The following is a 20,068-nucleotide window of genomic DNA, read 5'->3' as shown; positions in this document are numbered from 1 at the left end:
CTTAGAGCCAAATACTGTCAGAGAGCCAACCCCATCATCAAAAAATTCCATTCTGGCCAGTCGCTTGTGTGGAAACACATGATGCACAACAAATACATTGCCGAACCTCACATTCAATGGAGGATTCACTCGGGTTCATGTTATTTTTGGTGGGACGATTGGCTAGGTATCGGACCCTTAGCCAACTATAGGCAGGAGTTGGGAAGAGCAAGCAATGCTAAGGTGGCTGATTTTCTTATAGATGGTCAATGGAACATCGATATGCTAAATCAATTGGCACCAGCGTAACTAGTTCCTCTCATCACTTCTTCCACACTTCAGCTGCAAGGAAACACACCGGACCAGGCCATTTGGAAGCTGAATACCAATGGGAACTTCATATGCTCCTCGGCATGGCAGCTTGTGAAGGAACATAGGACCAAGACACTTTCCGACCATTACACTTGGCACAAAAACATCCCCTTTAAATGCTCTTTTTTGCTGTGGAGGGCTTTTAGAGGCAAGCTGCCAACGGAGGAAAAGATCATTGCTTCGGTCATGTTTCCACTCCATGCTATTGCTGCCACAGTCCAGGTCCGGACACCATAGAGCATATTTTCAACACGGGCCACTTCGCTATGAATATTTGGCGCTACTTCTCTGACTCCCTAGGCATAAAGCATGAAGCCACACCCCTCAAACCTCTTGTTATGAGCTGGTGGCTTCACAAGTACCGCACAGAAGCTCATAAACTTATCCTTCACTCCACCCCAATATTTATATGTTGGAATTTGTGGAAGAATAGGTGCGCGAGCAAATACGGGGGAAAGATTTCTAGCCTGGCGAGAGTGAAATTTGCTGTTTTCAAAGACATCTCTAATCTACTTAGAGTCGCGTACCCCTATATCCATTGGCCTACGAACTGGATCCACACTATTTCCTGCATAGATAAGTGTGCTCATGAAATGAAGATCACCCAAGTCTCGTGGACTAAACCACAACTCGGTTTCGTTAAGCTGAACACTGACGGAAGCGCGTTGGGTAATCCGGGGGCAATTGGGGGGGTGGCATCTTAAGAGATCATATGGGTAGATTCATCTTCGCCTACGCCATATCGTTAGGGGAGGGAACCAACAATCAAGCCGAACTAGAGGCGGCAGTTTATGGGCTTAAATGGTGCATTCAACAGGGCTTTCATCACGTTATCCTAGAAGTCGACTCGGAGTTGATCACTAAATGGATCAATCATCAGACGAAACCTCCGTGGAGCCTTCACCGGGTAACTCATGACCTTGTTGTTATTTCCGAATTATTTCTTTTCTTTTCTTGCAGACATGTATACAGGGAGGCAAACTTCACTACGGATGCTCTCTCTAAGCACAGTCACACTATTACCACTCCAGGCCACTACACCACCCTCCAGCAGCTACCTCGGGGTACACGAGGATACTACATGCTAGATAGAGCCGGCCTACCTAGCTTTAGACGGAGGAAGACCAAAAGGATTAAGAAGCCTCCATGATCTACTACTTGTGTTGCAGCATTGGATTGAGCGCCCAATTGCAGTATTTGTCTCCATGTTATATTTTTAGCCATGTTATTTGATGATCCTCGTTGACGCTAAAATTTTGTTGTATATAGCTTTTATGAGGATTCATCCCCAGTTTTATTTAGATTTTTCCTTTATTTTATGTAAAGGGCGAGTCTCCCTTATTTATGCTTTTCTAGTTTCTTTGTATCGAGATGAGTCCTCTTCTTTAGGTGCATAGATTCTAGGTTTCCTTTTCGTGCACTTGTATCGGGGATGAGTTGGCTGACCTTAGTAGGATGGCCGACTTATAAACCACCATAGGATTGGAGGTTAGGTTTATGTCCCCCTCCGTGTATTTTTCTGTTTTATGTATAATAAGGCTTGGGGTGTGCGGCTCAACCCCTGGCTGTGCACGAGAGGTGGGAGCCTCGTGTAGGGTCTGTTCCCGTAAAAAAAAAAAAAAAAGACCAACATGAACAAAATCAAGACCATGTAAATAATAAACATTAATTAGTCAATGGACTTTATCTCAATTGCACAGCCTTTTACATTTTTTGGGCCCAAAATTCTCTAGAACACTACACTATGGAGAATTTTGTAGTGTTTCAGAGAAAAAAATGGAATCAATGAGCACATATAGCAATAATTAACTAATTGCAATAATTAACTAATAGCAATAATTAGTTACCACATAATATTTTTATTTCAATATATCACTTTGTTGGGGTAAAACAGCCTAAATATACCTTTAATTCGAATTAGTATTTTCTGTTTTGGATCAAACTTGCACGAGTATCCCCAAAGGCTTCGTATCACTAAGAGTGTTTGGTTTCAATTTTTTCATTTTTAGTTGGTCAAAATGTTTTGAAATATATTTTTCTCTAGAAAAAATAATTTTTTTAAAAATGAGAAAAATAACTTTTTCGACAGAAGCAGGAAAAACAAGTTCCATATAAATGACATTTCAAGTTTGTTTTCTCTTTCGATCCCCATCCACCCAACGCTCCCAACCCCCTATCTCTTGCCCCCACCCCATCATGACGAATCCTGACTTTCCACCTCATCTCACTCCCATAATATTTAATTAAACTATATATAAATGCTCCTAAAATATTTTTTGAAATTTGCTTACTCACCAAACACTAATTCAATAGCTATATATCCATCTATCAAGAAGTTTGATGTGAATGATATATCAAAAAATGATCATTGTATTTGTATAGTTGAAACCAGCTAGCGGCTTTAAATGTATCATAATTATTGTATGATTATAAAAACTTCTCACTAAAACTAACATGCAAAATGTAAATATAAATTATTTTCAAATTTAAAAGTTTTTTATTCTTTTAAAACAAAATAAAAAAAAAGTTTATCATATAAAATGAAATAATCGAGTATAAAACATTTGGACAAGGTCTTACTATTTAATAGAACATGTGGCCTGTTTATGTTCATGCTTAATTTCTTTTTGGTTTCTTGTCTCCTTTTATCGGTTTTCCATTGGATTAGCTTGATTTTTGTTTCAATTTTGTTGTTTATTTAGTGCTTCTGAATTATGATTTTTTTGATTTTAGTAATTTTATTATTTCTTTAAGGAAAATTGTCATACATATAGGTATAATCTTTCTTCCTCTTTATCAATACTATCTCGAACCATTTCCATTTTTGATTATTGCTTTTATGAGTAACACGTAAGTATTTATGGCTTTGGGTGTATTCTTTCTTCCTCCTTGAATTTTATAGACCATATTTCCTACGCCATAATTCTAGATTGTGTGAAATATTCTGATGGCTATTTTTGTAGGTCTCTTTATTTTCTTTTTTTCTTTAATTAAATAGATGAATTTTGATGTTAATTGTTATTGTAGAGATTCCAAATGAATGTTCGTTTTTCAATATTTGTGGAAGATCCATATGCAGATTTAACTAAAGAATTTGTACAATATATCTTGAAGAAGCCAAGTCCAATATCAATTTTGTTGTGGTTTGTCTAAGTTATTCGATTTTCTCACTAAATGTATGCAGATTTAAATCTTGGGATGCTTGAATACTATTATGTGAATTTTCTGAAGTGATTTCTCTTTTTTGTGCCCATGCCTTGCTTCTAAACTTGATTATTCCGTGGTCTCGATAGTTGGAGAGTTACTTTACTTGTCTACATCTAGTAAATAGTGGCATTTGCTAGCAACAACATAATGAAGGCGGTCAATCTTTTTCGCTATACAAATAAGCTTATTGTTCTTTTTCAATTTGGTCAGTGGAACAGGATATAGCATTTTTTTCCAACTTTCTCTAGCATATCCTTTTCTTCAGCATGCCTATTCTTCATAGATGTATGATGTATCTTCCTTTTCTCATATGTTCCTTTCTTGATAGTTGCATCATCAAATTGGTCTCAATAAAAAGGATATGATCTTAGAATGACGACATTGTAAAAGACCTTCAAGGTATGACTTAGTCAACTAAGTGACATGTCTGGTAAGGAAGCACCTAAATGTAACACCTCAATTTTTTTTGCCAAGACTCGAACTGAATGACTTGTAATTTTATATATGATTTAGGATAAATTCTTAGTATTTGAAGGGTATTAGATGTGATTTCGGGTCATAAGGGATCCCTAAAACCAAGTCAAGTCCAAAGTATTTCTATCCGCTAAGTTTTCGAATGAGTTCATATAAGGGTCAACTTCAAACGACCATCTCTTAGAATATAATGAATTGGGTGGACAATGACCTATCAAATTACAGGTATTTGAGTCTTATTTCCAACGCCACTAAGATTGCATTTTTTGGAGTTTGGAGTAAAAAGTTATGATCATTTTAGGAAAATTCGGCGAGCTCACCAGCCAATTTGGCGAATCGCTGAATAGTTCGGTGAACCACGACCTAGCTCGCCGAATAGTGCCCGAAATCCTTCAGAAACTGTTGGATTGGGTGAGCTAAAACACCCTTTGGTGACTCGCCGAATGGTTTGGCGAGGAGACCCCCAGCTCGCCGAAATTGCCGACAGGATTTATTAAAAGGTGATTTTCTCAATCTTTCAACCTAATAATATTCTTATACGTAGAGATACTCTCAAAATCCCAAATTCTCCTTCTCCCAAAGATCAAAAACTTTAAGGAAGGGATTTCTCCAAAATTGAGAGATCTAAAGACTTCAAGTTCAAGATCTCCTTCACAGATCCATAGATGGGTTTCTCAACTTCAAGCTACAAGGTTCCAAACCCAACACTTTTGTCCAATAACTCCTAAGATTCAGGTATGTAAGGCTAACACAACGTTGGACCGAGTAATTAATTATTTTGAATTATTTTCATAATAAGGAGTCTCAGTAATTAATTATGTTGTCTCTACAGTGCTCATATTTAACTAAAACTCAGAATCTATTTTTTTTTTGGATGAGAAAAGGTCCCTATAAATAGGGGTTCTCCTAACCTAAAAAATGGAGATGTAGGGTTTTCTATGCGATACTTGGCCATCCAAATATTGAGAGAGTTCGGTTGTAAACTTGGGATCACTGTAGAAGACCGCAGAATTGCAGTCTAACTTGAGGATTTGTTTGAAGGTATTTGCTCACGCTTCAAGAGATATTTATCGAATTAAATTTCAGAAAGTTTATATGTTCTAGCATGCTTGTATGTGTTCTAGCATAAATATATTTGTTATCTATTATTCATGTAAGTAGTATGATTCTGGTATAATTCCGTTGTGCATGTAGTTTTCCAATACCACCTTGAAGAATGTCTTATCCCTTTTTTGTGCCTTCTAAATTATTTCTAAACGGGAAGAACTCCATGTTGTTCTAAAGTGGGAATGAAGAAAGGACCATGGTCTACCGAAGAAGATATGTTGCTCACTAATTACATTCACCTACATGGTGAAGGTAATTGGAGATCTTTGCCTATGAATGCTGGTAAATATTTGTATATTTGTTCGACGATGATATGATATGATATGAGCTTAAATGAAATTAATTAAGATTCATATAGTTGATTTTAACTTGTTTGAGAGTGAGGTATAGTTATTCTAATATAATAGAGCTTAAATTAAATAATAAAGATTTATATATAGTCGATCTTACCTTGTTTTAGACTGAGGCATGTTGTTATTTATTGTTGATATATATAGTACATGTAAATAGTACAACAAGATTGAATGTTTTTAGTGTATCCATGTTAGTTATTCATGTGCTCACGTTTGATGACTTTTTTTCCTTTTTTTTTTTTTGATGATCAGGACTTCTTAGATGTGGTAGGAGTTGCAGACTAAGATGGGTGAACTACCTTCGACCAGGTATCAAAGGCAGATTAGAGTAGATTCTGTTAATTTAATTAAATTTCATTACTTTTGCACGAATTATATATTTTTCTTTCTCTCTCTCTATATAGAGCGAGATTGATTTGGAAGGAGCTTCGAAAAAGACTTGACTTCAAAGTGTGAATCTTCCCCTCTTAATATATACTATAAGGAAAAAGTATAGTCAAGCAGCATAGAGAGTTCAAAAATTGTTTTATGATCATTACATGTTCAAATTTCATGTGTGACATTCTATTTTGTTTTTCAACTCGCTTCGTATAAATTCTGGTTGGCTTTGCGATTTTTTGTATAGTATGTGTTTTGAAATGTATATATACATGTAATTAGATCGTATTCGTTCAACATGAATACAATCATATTAAAGCAATATATGAAGGATTAAAGAAAATAGACTATCATATCGTAAGTTTGAACTGGTGACCTAATTAAAGCAATTTTTTTAATTACATGTAATAAGTCACGTTCATTCAACATAATTCTATTGACTCTAAATTCTGAATTCGTCTATATCAGGTATTAAGAGAGGAAATTTCAGTCCAGAGGAAGATGATTTTATCATCCGTCTTCATTCACTCCTTGGTGGTTGATGGTCCCTAATAGCTGGAAGATTGTCATGAAGAACTGATAACGAGATCAAGAATCATTAGCACACCAATCTATTGAAGAAACTCAAGGCATCAGGAATCGAACAAAAACCTAAAAAATCCACTCCAAAACGAACTATTAAATCCGTTACTAAAAAGAAATGTAGACAAAACAAAGAAGAGAAACGACAAAAACAAGGTAAAAAGTCAAGAAAGACAGATAACCTACTACAACAGGAGGTCGAAAAGCGTGAGAACCATATGGAAAAAGATGAAGTAGTTGTAGTTGAGAAGATTCAAGTGCATATTCCAAAACCAATAAGGCTTACTCTTCATGGATATTCATATTCTTCTTCAAGCCAAAGTAATTTTCAAGATAAAATTGATGAAATTTATAAGAAATTTCAATTGTTTGATGAATTGCTGAATGGATGTGATGACAATATTTCAACTGAATGCTTAGAGGCAAACATGCTAAGGAGGTTTACAAAGAATATTTTCAACTTATTTCTGAAATTTGAGATATTCCACAAGCAATTAATTGAATATTTGATTTTAATTATGGTTCTAATTGGATTTATTGCTTGCTTGCTTTGGAGAAAATTAGTTTTGAGTGTTTTCCTGTAGGAGTTTCCCACGCAATGTTCGATATTCGATTAAATTCAAATTCACTTTAAAAAATTTCTTTAGTTAAGATTGAAGGAGTATATTTATCACTCCACCACAATCTTTACTAGTAGTTTTGAATATCAATAGAACAACATTTTTGGTATTTTCAAATCCATAACATTTACTCGATAACTTTTAAAATTAAATTAGGTTCAAGTATCGTATTTTTACATAATATTAAAATCAGATCTAAAAGGAAAACACTATTTGAATTCCCGATCCATGCTCCAGTTAGACATGATAATAAAAGGAATGTTAGAATGAATTAAAGTACTATATAAATGACGAGATAACAAAACAAAAAAAAGAAATAAAATTGTCACGCTTCCCGGTGAAATTCTTTATTGTCAAGTGGCCGACAATTTCCCTTGTATATAATAAGGTCCTTAGATTCACCAAATGCACCAAAAATAAACAACTGCATAACTAAATGACCTAGTTATGTAGTTCTTTTTTGACTAATATTAAGGATAACTAAAGTAAAAGAAATAACAATGCTAATAAAATCAAAACATAAAATCAAAGCATAAGATAATGCAAACATACTAGTAATAATCCTGACAAGGGAATTACATAAGCTTCAAGGATTCTGCTTTATCGTTATAACAAAAAATATTTTTACTACCTCATTTATATCTTAATTTTTGATCTCAATATTTTTCTATCTACGATCATGTCCTAGATGATTTACAAAAATATCATCTTCACGCCTGACGCTTCCTTACCGAGGCATCCGTGCTCCTTCTCTTCATATATACACGACTACTACTTTCATCTTGCCCCATATATCTTTGTTTTCTTATCTTTTCTCTTCTAGTATGCCTCTATTATTTTCTAAATATGTGAATTCTTGATTCGAAAAACACGCTACCCTGTACGACATAGTCGATTAACAACCACTCGATTTATAAAACTTATCTTTAAGTCTCGGTGACACTTTCTAATTTGGTAACCTAGGATACAGTACATAACCTAGTATAACTGATTAATTAGATTTCATTAGTAATATAATAACTATTACTGACAAATTTAGTGTTGAATATAATTACTTACCTCAGCCATCGTGACAAGTTGACATACTGTCCTCCTTTTATCGTTGGACGATAAATTAATTCTTCAAATTATAATAAATCAACACAAGCGGTGTAATTAATTAATTAATTATGATCTGAGCTTTTATTTTGTTTTCCTTTTTTAAAGTCGAAGGTCTTTCGGAAACAGCCGCCCTACTTTTCAAGGTGGGGGGTTAAGTCTGCGTACACTCTACCCTCCCCAGACCCCACATTGTGGAATTATACTGGATTGTTGTTGTTGTAGTTAAAAATAACAAGTTGCTACAATTAATTAATCCACTTTCTTCAAAGTAGTGAGTGCCATATGCTCCAATGGCTTAATGAATCTATCTATATTAATTAATAATTAATCGTTGAGTGTTACCCTTCTTAGAATTCAATGTCTTAAAAGGATAAAAATAATAATAATCTTATATTAGCAGCAACAAGTTGCTTGATTACTTTATTGACCTTATAATTAAGAGGGTGCGGCTCTTTCCTGCATCCTGTGTAAATATTCAAATGCTTTTGCGTAGAATGTGTCTTTTTTTTTTTTGGGAAAACGAAATTAAACTTCATCCAGTCTGATACGGTATGTATGTTTTAATTACATAGAAATACTACTACAACAAATAAAGAATTTAGAGATAATTATTTAACGACAATAATATAATTTGCACCTGCGTTTCCAAGCTACCTTTAGTATAGTAGAAGGTAGTAAACCAAGCTCATGCTATCACTCCACCATCTCAACACTCGTCTAATCAATCATTGATTATGATATCAGTTGTTAGACTAAGACAGTCCAAATATATTCTTTCCAAATATATTCTTAATATGGTGTACATACTATCAGCTTTAGATTAAGCCAATACGGTTTTCCCGAAAAAGCCTCACCCCATTAAGAGAACCTCCTAACACTTAGGAGTCGTTTGGTGTGAGGCATAAGGAATAATAATTCTAGGATAAAATGATCCTGTGTTTGGTTGGAAGTATTAGGTAGTCATGAGATTATTTATCCCACCATTTATATCTTAGTGATTGAATAAGTTATCCCATATACATGGTGGGATAACTTATCCTGGGATAGTCAATCCCAAGATAACTTACTCCCAACCAAACGACCCCTTACTTTATACGATACTGCAACACTACAAAGGTGTCTGATGCCCATCACAACAACAACATCACTATCTTTAATCTCAAACAAATCAGAATTGACTATATAAATCTTTCACTAATCATGTTTCTCCATTTAAGTTCGACTCTTATTGTGTATGAAGATAGCATTTCTCATCTGCAGAGGATGAGACCTCAGCTAGTATGTCTGATGAACAGATATTGAATGATACACTGGTAGAGATCGAAAATAAAATAAAAATCTACAAATACTCAGCACAGAATGATGGAATGCCACTCCCAGATCCTTCATTATATTGTTGTCACTCCTCTCAACATACCTCATACTTTCATCGTCTCCTCGATTTGGATCAGCTTATGACACTGGCTCGAGGTATTTTGGCGAGTGAGGCTTGTATTTTCTCTTCTGAGAATGACAAATCAATCAAGCTTCCCTGCAAATACTTATCGTAAGATGACAAATCAAAATGGCCATGTCCACACATTGCCATGAGTATAACTTTCGATTCTCCAGTCTCTTTACATCTTAGAGCTTCCCTGATTGTAGCGGCTATAGCATGCGTTGGTTCTGGTGCTGGTATCAACCCCTCAGACCTTGCAAACTGAATAGCACCTGAACGGAAATTATATAGTTGGCATTTGGACAATATTTGGTTGAAGTTGAAAAAGAATATATAGAGGCCAACATTGTGTTTGACCATGAATTTCACTCGGAAAGAAATTGAAGATTTGCGAATACTAAACTTTAGTATTTGCAAAAAAATGCTATACTATCTATGGCCAATTTGACCCTGAAACATCAAAGCAATTTGCATTTTTAATCAGGCTTAATACATAGTCAGCCCCATCATCTCCTTTAATTATACGCATTTGCCTCAATAAGCAGTAAAATCCCAGACGTTTTCTACTTAAAGGAGATGACATATTTAAAGTGGTTAACTTAACTATCTAATAAATGAATGAAAACATGTGCAGAAGTTTTTCCTAACTTTGAACTGAAAGTGTGTAATCGGAACACTTTATTAGAAGTTGAGGTCTTTAATTGGAACATGACTTAGTTCGAGTGTTTAAATGGTATATTTCGACAATTTTAAGGGGTTGGCTATGTATTAAGCAACAACAACACATCCAGTGAAATCCCACAAGTGGGGTCTGGGGAGGATAGAATGTATGCAGACCTTATGAGGTAGAATGACTATTTACGGAAGACCCTTAGCTCAAAAGTGACGGCCCAGGCTATGTATTAAGCCTTTATCTATATACTAAATGTCAAAATGGGGAAAGTCACTTGATATGGTGGTAGTAAAGATACCTTGGAAGCATTCAATCTGCGGAATTGATATTGCTTCCATGAATCCGAGTTCATAAATGTGTGATATCAATGGTGCCATGCCATGGTAACGGAGACCCCCTGAAAATGAAATCTTAGAAAGTAAACAAGCTGTAAAAAGGAATAAATTTAACTATCCTACACGACAAAGGCTTACCGGAATGGATGGGATCCGGTATGAAGTCATGACCAAGGGTATGCATTTTCATTAAAGGAGTCATGCCTGCAGTGTCTCCATAGTCGTAAGCATATACGCCTCTTGTCAACGAGGGGCAAGCTGTAGGCTCAACTGCTCTTATAAGAGGACTAATTTTTCCCTTAAGCTTCTCCCGGATAAATGGGAAAGCAAGTCCTGCAAAATTGGATCCACCCCCAGTGCAACCGATGATCACATCAGGAGTCTCTCCGAAATCCTCCATCTGTTTTATACACTCCTCACCGATAACAGTCTGATGTAACAAAACATGATTGAGAACACTTCCCAAACAATACTTGGTGTAGTCATTCTTAGCAGCAACCTCCACAGCCTCTGAAATAGCTATTCCTAAACTTCCTGGACTTGAAGGATCCATTTGTAGAATAGTCCGACCAGCCTCTGTAAGGTCGGAAGGTGAAGGGTGCACCTTGGCACCCCAAGTTTGCATCATCATTCTACGATAAGGTTTCTGATCAAACGAAGCTCGAACTTGCCATACCTGCATTAAAATTCTAGATTAAGATAAGACGCTTCATCTGAACCTCCTCACTGGAGAATTACACTGTATATAAAAGGTTAAAATTCTCTTATTCTATTTCATCCAAATTTCTTTAACAGGTGCCACATTTTTCACATCATGCTACGCGAACATTCAAGCTGAAAACGAACTACAAAACTAATAGGCGCATTTACCTCACAATTGAGACCAAATAAGCTGCAAGCAAATGATAACGCGCTCCCCCATTGACCTGCCCCGGTCTCAGTGACCACATTTTTAACATTCTCCATTTTATTGTACCAGGCCTGAGGAACAGCAGAGTTTGGCTTGTGTGACCCAGCCGGGCTACCACCTTCATACTTGTAATATATTCGTGCTGGTGTATCAAGCATTTTTTCCAACCTCTTTGCTCTAAATGTTACCACATGTTAAGAAATTTTGCTGTATGTGAAAGTTGATATACTAATAACATCACTCCTAAAAGAAAACAGAACACGAACCTAATCAAAGGGGTTGGGCGCCAAAGGCTGTAGACGTCTAAGACTTCTTCCGGTATATCAATAAACTGGTTGACAGTTACCTCCTGCTTAATCAACTCATCACAGAAAAGCGGAGATAAATCCTCCGGTTTGATAGGCTGGAAAGTCTTGGGATGCAACGGTGGAGGGGGTTTGATTGGAAGGTCTGCAACTAGATTGTACCACTGACGAGGGATTTCAACAGAACTCGAACGAGAACTAAGAGCTGCCTTTGCCCTTGCGTTATAGCTAAAAGAAAGCTTCAATTGACTTGGCTTTGTTTTAATCTCAAAATACTTTGTCCCATAAACATCACCTGACAAACAAAGATATAATTAGATAAAGACCATTTGAAGTACATTGAGATGCAAAACGCCAAAAACTTTCACAATCACTTATTCAGGGGTGAGGAGACATTTTATCTTCTTTTCTTTTAATGACCGAGAAATTGGTCTGGAGCCAATCGTTTGGGCTAACTTCAGCCTTCGAAACTCGGGGATCATGAGCCTGCCCCTCCACCCTTCTCTACCCTTCTCCACTTAAATACAAGACTTAGTTAGCTTGGCGCAAGGACCTTTTCCAATTGAGCTAACCTCAGATGGCGGAGGCATTATTTAGTAAATCACTTTGATCAAAAATACCGATCCTTCAAATCCATTTAGTCCACTCTGTAAAGCTAACCCTCCAATGCACCCCCACACTTCCAGGAGGTACCATCCAAGACTCCTGGTAGGATCAAAATGCAGTCGATTTGAACCCCGTCTTTTTGCCCTTTGGCTGGTAATCACATCGGCCATAAGGTGGTCTATCTATTCTCTTGACGAGAAAAGCTTTTTTGTTGTTGGAAAATCCCTCTCCACTTTATTAAACTCTTCTCTTAGGAGAGAGTTCACTCATTACTTCAACAAAGGCATTACCGTCAGGAAGCCAACCCCCAAGTTTTTTCTAGTGGATCTGCAATTACATTAAACTTCCCCCTACTAACCACGGGAAGTTAATGCAAGTCAATAGGTCCTTCAATCATCAAGTATACTATAGACTTCCTACACTTATCATGACAACATCACCCCCAGCCGATACCTACAGTTCCATATCTTTAAGAGTTTTACACCCCCATTTTCTCTCCTTAAACATCTCACTTATTTATCACTCCATTATTTCGAATCAACAACAATAAATCTAAGGGGAAAAAATGACTTCTTGCATGTCTAAGCAAATCAAATTAATAAAAGAACTAGTATTCAGTACCAAAGACTACACAACATCACACATCAAACTGTTTTTTTTTCCATTAATCTCATATGGACTATATGCAATGAACAAAATAACAATCTTTGGCTTAAGTAGCTAGACAACAACCACACTGAAATCCCACTTGTTTGAGGAGGTTAGAGTATAAGCAGATCTTATCATTGCACACGAGGCTTCATTAGAACTAATCAAAACTATTCAAATCTGAAAATAACCCCCCAAAAGTCAAAACCAAACTTTGAACAAACAAGATTAGCTAAATCAATAACAACAATCATTTCCTACAAGGAATTTAACAGAACACCCAAAAACAGAATATTACAAAATCAAGAACAGCTCAATATAAAGAAAATCTAAAGCAACCAAAAACAGAAACACTTAAAAAAAAAAGGAACCTTTTGTATAAAGATTTGGGAGGGATAGTGCCATTTTCTGTACAAGTCTTCCAGTGATTTGCTTGTAGAAATTGAATATTGAAACACTAATAATAATACAATAATTATTTACTTTCTCTGTTCAATTTACCTTACATTTTTTCCTTTATAATGAATTCCTCTTATTCAATTTATATGATATATTTTTATACAGAAAATTAAATATATAATTAAAATTTTATATATATATATATATATATATATATATATAGTGGCGGATCCACCTTATGCCGAGGGGTTCATCCGAACCCCTTCGGCGGAAAATTGTACTATTAATACATGGTTAAAATAATTTTTTATGTATATAAAGTAGATGTCGAACCCCCTTCGACTAGCTCGTGTGTCTAGTTATTTAGATTTTGAACCCCCTTATTTAAAATCCTGGATCCACCACTGTATATATATATTAACATTCCTATTTAATCATTTTTAAATCTCACTTAACATGTAGAAAAATTCAATTAAAAATAAATACTAAAATAATTTTAATAAGACTAATTATATTTCTTTATTTTTAAAATTTAATATTTAATTAAATAATATCACATAAATTAAAAGAAAAAATATTTGATGGAAGTAATTGATTATGTTGACAATATGGCAATCTAGATGTTTGTCCTCATCTTACCCATTTTGATGGAACAAAAGGTTGTCTTTTCTATGATTAACTTTTTTTTTTTTTGGTCTCTCAGTCAATAGAAGTGATCTTTGTTTTGGATCCGCCATATGAAATTATAATTTTAAAATTAAATTAATTTAAAGTTAAAGTTTATAAATTTATGATTTGAAATCTCAAATAAATTTTTAGAAATTTAAAAATTTAAAATTATGACATCAGATCAAACGTCTAAAATGAGTAAAATGTTATGCTGGAGCATTACTTATCGGAGGGGATCTAATCTAAGCGGGATGCATGCCATTTTAATTAAAGCAATTTATGTAAAATGTCATCTCATAAATTTTATTTATTATTTTTTTAGCTCAGTTTATAAAATTTACAAAAAATGGTCATTCGACCTTCTTTATTGTAGTCGAAGTGTAAGTACGATCCCTTTGTTGCAATCTGCGTCTCTGTCTTTTTCTTCTGCATCTGTGTTCTTCTTCCTCCTTCTCCTCCTTCTTCATTGCTTTCTATTAATTTTTTAAAATTTGACGTACCTCAAATTTGAATCGTTTTGAGCAAATTATATATCAAAAGACTCAAAACATTGAGAGAATTTCGTATCTAAAATTTGGAATTATTTAGAGGTGATTTTGAGTTGATCAATATTAAATATTCAGTATATATTTTTTATGACTTTTGACTATTTATTATATATATAAATAAAACATAACTATATTTATTATAAACTGATTATTTTATTATATATATATATATATATTTAAAACTAGCATTTTTAATCACTCATTTTTTGGTAAATCATGATGTATCAAACTTTTGTCTCAAGTTCAATAAAAGTTATCTTCTTTACTTCAACTTTATATGTCCTTGCACTTGAAGGGATCATTGTGATACAATCGCACCATCTTGGCAATCACATAAAGCATGCACTTTTATTTCTTTTTTTTTTTTTAGAGAGACGAATTTAAAATTTTTATATTGTATGTATTTTCAACGACGAATGATTGTATATTGTATGTATGTATTATTTCTCCCAGGAAAAGACCATTTTACCCTTTGTATGTATGCAAATGTGCATGTTGAGATTCTGTTTGAACAAACAAAAGTGGCAAAGTATACTATGAATTTTTTCAACATTGGAAATTGTATGCAAGCTAGGTATATAATTTTTCACCTTTTAAAGGGGTAAAGAACCTCTCTTTCCTAAAATGAGAAAAGCATAACACACAAGCTTACATAAAGAAAACTTTATGTTAAAGGAAAAGAAGATACGAAAACCTTCTCCACCAATTATAACCAAGTACTTCAACACATGCATCTATCTAGAGAAGAAGAAAAAAAAAAATCTTTGGACTACTTCTAATGTTGTTACTCTATCATGATGTCCTACAGCTTTAATTGCAGATTCAATATCATCGATTATGAATGTGATGATCAAGAACATTGAAAAAGAGAGAAATGTCTATTCAGAGTATGGTATAAACAACAAGAGGAGTAACAACAGATAGTTCGTAGAATATAGATCATCAAGGAGCAGTAGATAGGCATTTGGTTATTTCACAAGATCAATCACACAAAGCCAGTCTCTTGCTTGCTCCTTCAGGTCGTCCGATCAGTCCTCCCAATGCCAAAATCATCAGCATAGAGAGCAGTAACAACATATAGTTCGTAGAACAGAACAAACAACTAGGTATTTTTTTTCACCTCCTCATCCGTCTTATACTAATAATGCCAAAGCCCGTTTTAGGCCCAGAACGACGCACCAACCCTTTAATTTGGTGTGTTGCCCTACTCTGCACCTTCATAACCCTAGCTGTGATCATCACCGGCCTCGTCGTCTTCATCGGATACATGATCGTTAGGCCAAAAGTTCCACAAATGAGTGTCACAAGAGCAAATGTAGACACTTTTGCCTATGACATGTCTAATCTCCTATCAATCAAGGCCTTAATTGTGATCAATGCTGAAAATGGCAATGTAAAAACCCATGCAAGTTTCTATGAGACAATTTATACACTATATTTCCATGATGTGAAAGTTGCCTATTTAAGAGCTGACCCTTTTGATGTACCTAAAAATAGTTCAATCCCATTATATTATCCCGTGGAGTCAACGTCGATCGCGTTGACTACAGAGGAAGGAGCAAATGCTGAGGTGGTATTAAATCAAAAATTAGTGGTTCTTGATCTTAAAGGGAGTTCAAGGACTAGATGGAGATTAGGGTTTATTGGTTCTGTTAAATTCTGGTTGCACCTTAATTGTAAGCTTAAGTTACCATTAAATGGAAGTACCATTTACCCGCCAAAATGTAGCACAAGATCTAGATAACATACTCGTGTTTAATTAATAAGTTTTAAGTTATTTATACATAGTCAGTGTAATTAAGTAATATATACATTGTCAGTAGTTCTTGTTTTCCTTTTTTTTTTGTTTTGTTTTTTGTGCTAACAACGAGGTACTTTGTACACCCTAGAATTTCTTTAGATTAATGTAATGAGATTCATGAAGAAGCAATATAATAGTCTACATTTGTCAATTTATTTCTCTTATTTTTTACGGTTGTTTACTACTTTCTCAATTATTTTTCTAGGCTTGGAAATAGTAATGACCCTGTTTGACTTGGATTTAAATTAAATAATTTCATTGTTTATCTAAATAATAATTTATATATATATAAAGTTACTTTATTGGTGAGCTATAAGACAATTTCTTTATATAGTTACGTAAGGAAACATTAATGATGGTTAAAACTATTTACACTAATTTACCATAGTTAAATTATCATTTGAGGTGAAAATACATAAATTAAATAACTATATATGATTTCATGATAATAATGTATATGAAAACATGTGTACTTATTGAGTTGGTGTAAATATCAATCAACAATATTTTACCGACATTTATTATTTAAGATTTAATGATAAAACAATATATATATATATATATATAATTTTAAAAAAAATATGTCTCTCATATAATTATTGAGTTGATGTGAATATCGAATGCACATAAGCTTTTACCAACACTAGTTATGTTGAGTTACCCTTGTCTAGAAGCAACATAGGCTGATCAATATATACTTTGGTCTCACCTTAACCATTAAGTAAATGATGAAAATAATATTCCTTTAGAAACTTGTGGTATTAAGTAAATCATGATATTTTTTGGGGCAATAAAATCAGTTCATTAAGAATAAAATAAATGTTTAAGATTAAATTACTCCTTAATATAAAAATATATTATTTTTTAAATACGTTGAAAAAAAGATCCATAAAATAAAGAAAATTAATAAATAGAATCAGTGGTGATTCCACCCACAACATATAACATGATATATAGGAAGTCATGGTTTTTAACCTTTAACCTAACAAGCCCATAGTTTCAATCTCAGCCCACAACATAATCCCTACATTGGCTGAAATTGAATGTAAAAATTACTAAAAAAAGTATCTTTTCATAAATAATTACTGATTTTAGCGATATTTTTTATTTATTATCATTTATAAAAATACATAGCAATATTATGATAAATTTGCACTATGTATTAAAAGTAAATTATGCATGTAATATAAATATATTATAAGTGTTTTAGAAATATATTATGTTTGCATAGTAAAAAAATAACACAGTGTATTATAATTGTATTAAAGTGTGTGATAAATGTATTAACTATCAATAAAATTTGTATTATAGGTGTTTTATAAAATATTTTTTATAATATGTATTAAACTGTATTATAAATGTATTATAAGTATTCAGCGAAAATAAAATTTATTACTATAAATGATAAATATTTTGTTAATATAGTATATGTATCGTAAGTTTCCCAAATTGAATCTTAGCCCAAATTACTTGCATGACAAGTACAAGAGAAGAGTGCATCGAATTGTATGTGTGAAACTATATATAATTTGATGTATGGCAAGGAACGAGTAATTTTCGTAGATAACGATCTAACTAAACATGAAAAAATATAATTATATTAGTCAATTAGTTAAGATTTGAAGCATTCACCTGAAATGGACGGTAAATTTGGAGCCCCACCGTTGAGCCAAATTGAAGATTAAGATAAGGCACAATCTTCGTTTTAATTAGGCACAAGGTTATGTCACGAAATATATATTTTGATTGAATCGGTGATAAAAGAAAAAAATAGTAATGTTTTTCACTATTTTTATGAGAATTTATTTCTCACCATATATTTTTTCAATAAGCCGATTCGGTGAGAAATGAGGAGAAAATCATATTTTATAACACAAAATTCTCACTGATTAATTTATGGCGAAAAAGGCTTTATTTGTAGTGATGTATATATGACACTAGAGAAGGTTAATTAGCTTGTGGTGCAAGTGGGAAGTACATACTAAGGGTGTCGTACGAACTAGTTGTGTGTGGTTGTACTTTGGTTATCCCATATATTTTTACATTATATAACATATTATATGATCGCGATTCAATTATATTCGAGTCTAATACCTTTAAATTTTTTTATATCAATTTCAACTCTAGCTAAATCTCGTATTGTATATTGATATAGCAAACGGACTTAGTATATTAGTTGTGCCATGATCGATAGATCAAATTTGAACTCTCTACATCCCAATAGAAAAATAGAAAGAAAGAAAAAAAAAACAAGACTTAATTAAAGGGTAAGAAAACAGCCACACAAAACAAAAATAAAAATAAAAATACAACAATTAGAAGAAATAAAAGAAACACTCATTTTTGTGTTTTTACCCTTTGGACAACAAAAAGGAAAAAAAAAGAATTTTGTAGTTTTTCTCTCCCTTTATATCTCTTGATAAAGAATCCATAATCACAAGGCATGCGGCGGAGTATCGTGTCCCATTCCTGGGCTATGTCCAGGAGTGACAGGCGGTATATCTTTCTTTTCGTACGTATTCTTGGAGTCGTTGAATGAAAAATTATCAAATGACGGATTTTTTACCTTTTCATGTATAATTTCAATAGGAGGAGGGGGTGGAGGATATCTTGAAAATGACCTTGATGCATCTACTAACTCAACTTGTTGAAGAACAATAGAAATTAGAAATATGTACAAAACAAACATACAAATGATTTTGTTATATGATATTATGGCCATTTAATTGAAAGAAAAATAAAAATGCACTAAGCAATATGGTTTGTTTAAATCACTTTTTTTTGGTTTGAATGAAATGTTAGCATACAATTAATATGGTTGCCTATTTAAGCTTGTCAAAAAAGTTCCCAATTGGCCTTGTTGGTCTTTTAAAACTTAGTACTATTATATAAAAGTTGATGTAAACACATGATGGTGCTTGTCAGAAAAATTAATGTAATCAAATATATTACCAAAAAGAAGTTAAGGCCTATGAAGAATATTTTCTAGTTTGGGAAAAGGATAACATTTGTTGAGTTATTTCATTTTTCAAAGAGTAATGTCATTGCCACCCATTGAAATTTTTATTGACCTTTTAAGAAAGAGCATTAGAGCATGGGGACTTTGATTAGACATAAAATAAATATAAAACAGAACAATTTGCTTTGTAATTTGTCTGCAAGCTTTTCCATGTTTTTTCTAGGGAAAATACCCTGTCCACTATGATTCCTAAGGATTAATTTGTTGTTTATAGTTGTTACATAAAATAAATATAAAACAGAACAATTTGCTTTGTAATTTGTCTGCAAGCTTTTCCATGTTTTTTCTAGGGAAAATACCCTGTCCACTATGATTCCTAAGGATCAATTTGTTGTTTATATTTGTTTTTTGTTTTTTTTTGTGTGTTCGATAGGTCACGAGTTTGAGCAGTGAAAATAGTCATTAAAATTTTTGTGTAGTATTTGATTCACAAATATTAATTTAGAAGACTTACAGTTTTCTCCATAGTGAAAGCAGAGCTACAGCAACCATGACTCATTTTACTGATCGTCGAGAATCCTCACAAAGCGGATGAACTACCATT

General features: G+C 33.5%; 2 protein-coding genes across 2 annotated transcripts; one reads left to right on the top strand and one right to left on the bottom strand.

The window, feature by feature from the left end:
- Positions 1–9,325: 9,325 nt before the first annotated feature.
- On the bottom strand, positions 9,326–13,594 carry LOC129882180 (uncharacterized). Its single transcript, XM_055956362.1, has 6 exons — positions 13,460–13,594; positions 11,796–12,129; positions 11,490–11,706; positions 10,758–11,295; positions 10,583–10,681; positions 9,326–9,883 (listed from the first exon to the last, which is right to left on the bottom strand). Exons 1-6 carry the CDS (start codon positions 13,491–13,493, stop codon positions 9,621–9,623), a joined length of 1,485 nt encoding a protein of 494 aa, XP_055812337.1. The 5' UTR covers positions 13,494–13,594; the 3' UTR covers positions 9,326–9,620.
- Positions 13,595–15,458: 1,864 nt separating this feature from the next.
- Positions 15,459–16,656, top strand: LOC129882205 (NDR1/HIN1-like protein 12). Its single transcript, XM_055956405.1, has one exon. It carries the CDS (start codon positions 15,849–15,851, stop codon positions 16,446–16,448), a length of 600 nt encoding a protein of 199 aa, XP_055812380.1. The 5' UTR covers positions 15,459–15,848; the 3' UTR covers positions 16,449–16,656.
- Positions 16,657–20,068: the final 3,412 nt, after the last annotated feature.

This window comes from Solanum dulcamara, chromosome 1, assembly GCF_947179165.1.
Source record: "Solanum dulcamara chromosome 1, daSolDulc1.2, whole genome shotgun sequence".
Lineage (NCBI taxonomy): Eukaryota > Viridiplantae > Streptophyta > Magnoliopsida > Solanales > Solanaceae > Solanum > Solanum dulcamara.
Note: the sequence above shows the minus strand (reverse complement) of the source record. Positions and strands in the feature narration are given on the sequence as shown.

Coding starts and splice junctions, on each gene's coding strand:
- LOC129882180 (XM_055956362.1), bottom strand. CDS start 13,493: ATGGCACTATCCCTCCCAAATCTTTATACAAAAG. Junction 11,707..11,795: donor CGCCCAACCCCTTTGATTAG/GTTCGTGTTCTG, acceptor GGTAACATTTAG/AGCAAAGAGGTTGGAAAAAA. Junction 10,682..10,757: donor ACCGGATCCCATCCATTCCG/GTAAGCCTTTGT, acceptor TTTCATTTTCAG/GGGGTCTCCGTTACCATGGC.
- LOC129882205 (XM_055956405.1), top strand. CDS start 15,849: ATGCCAAAGCCCGTTTTAGGCCCAGAACGACGCACCAACCCTTTAATT.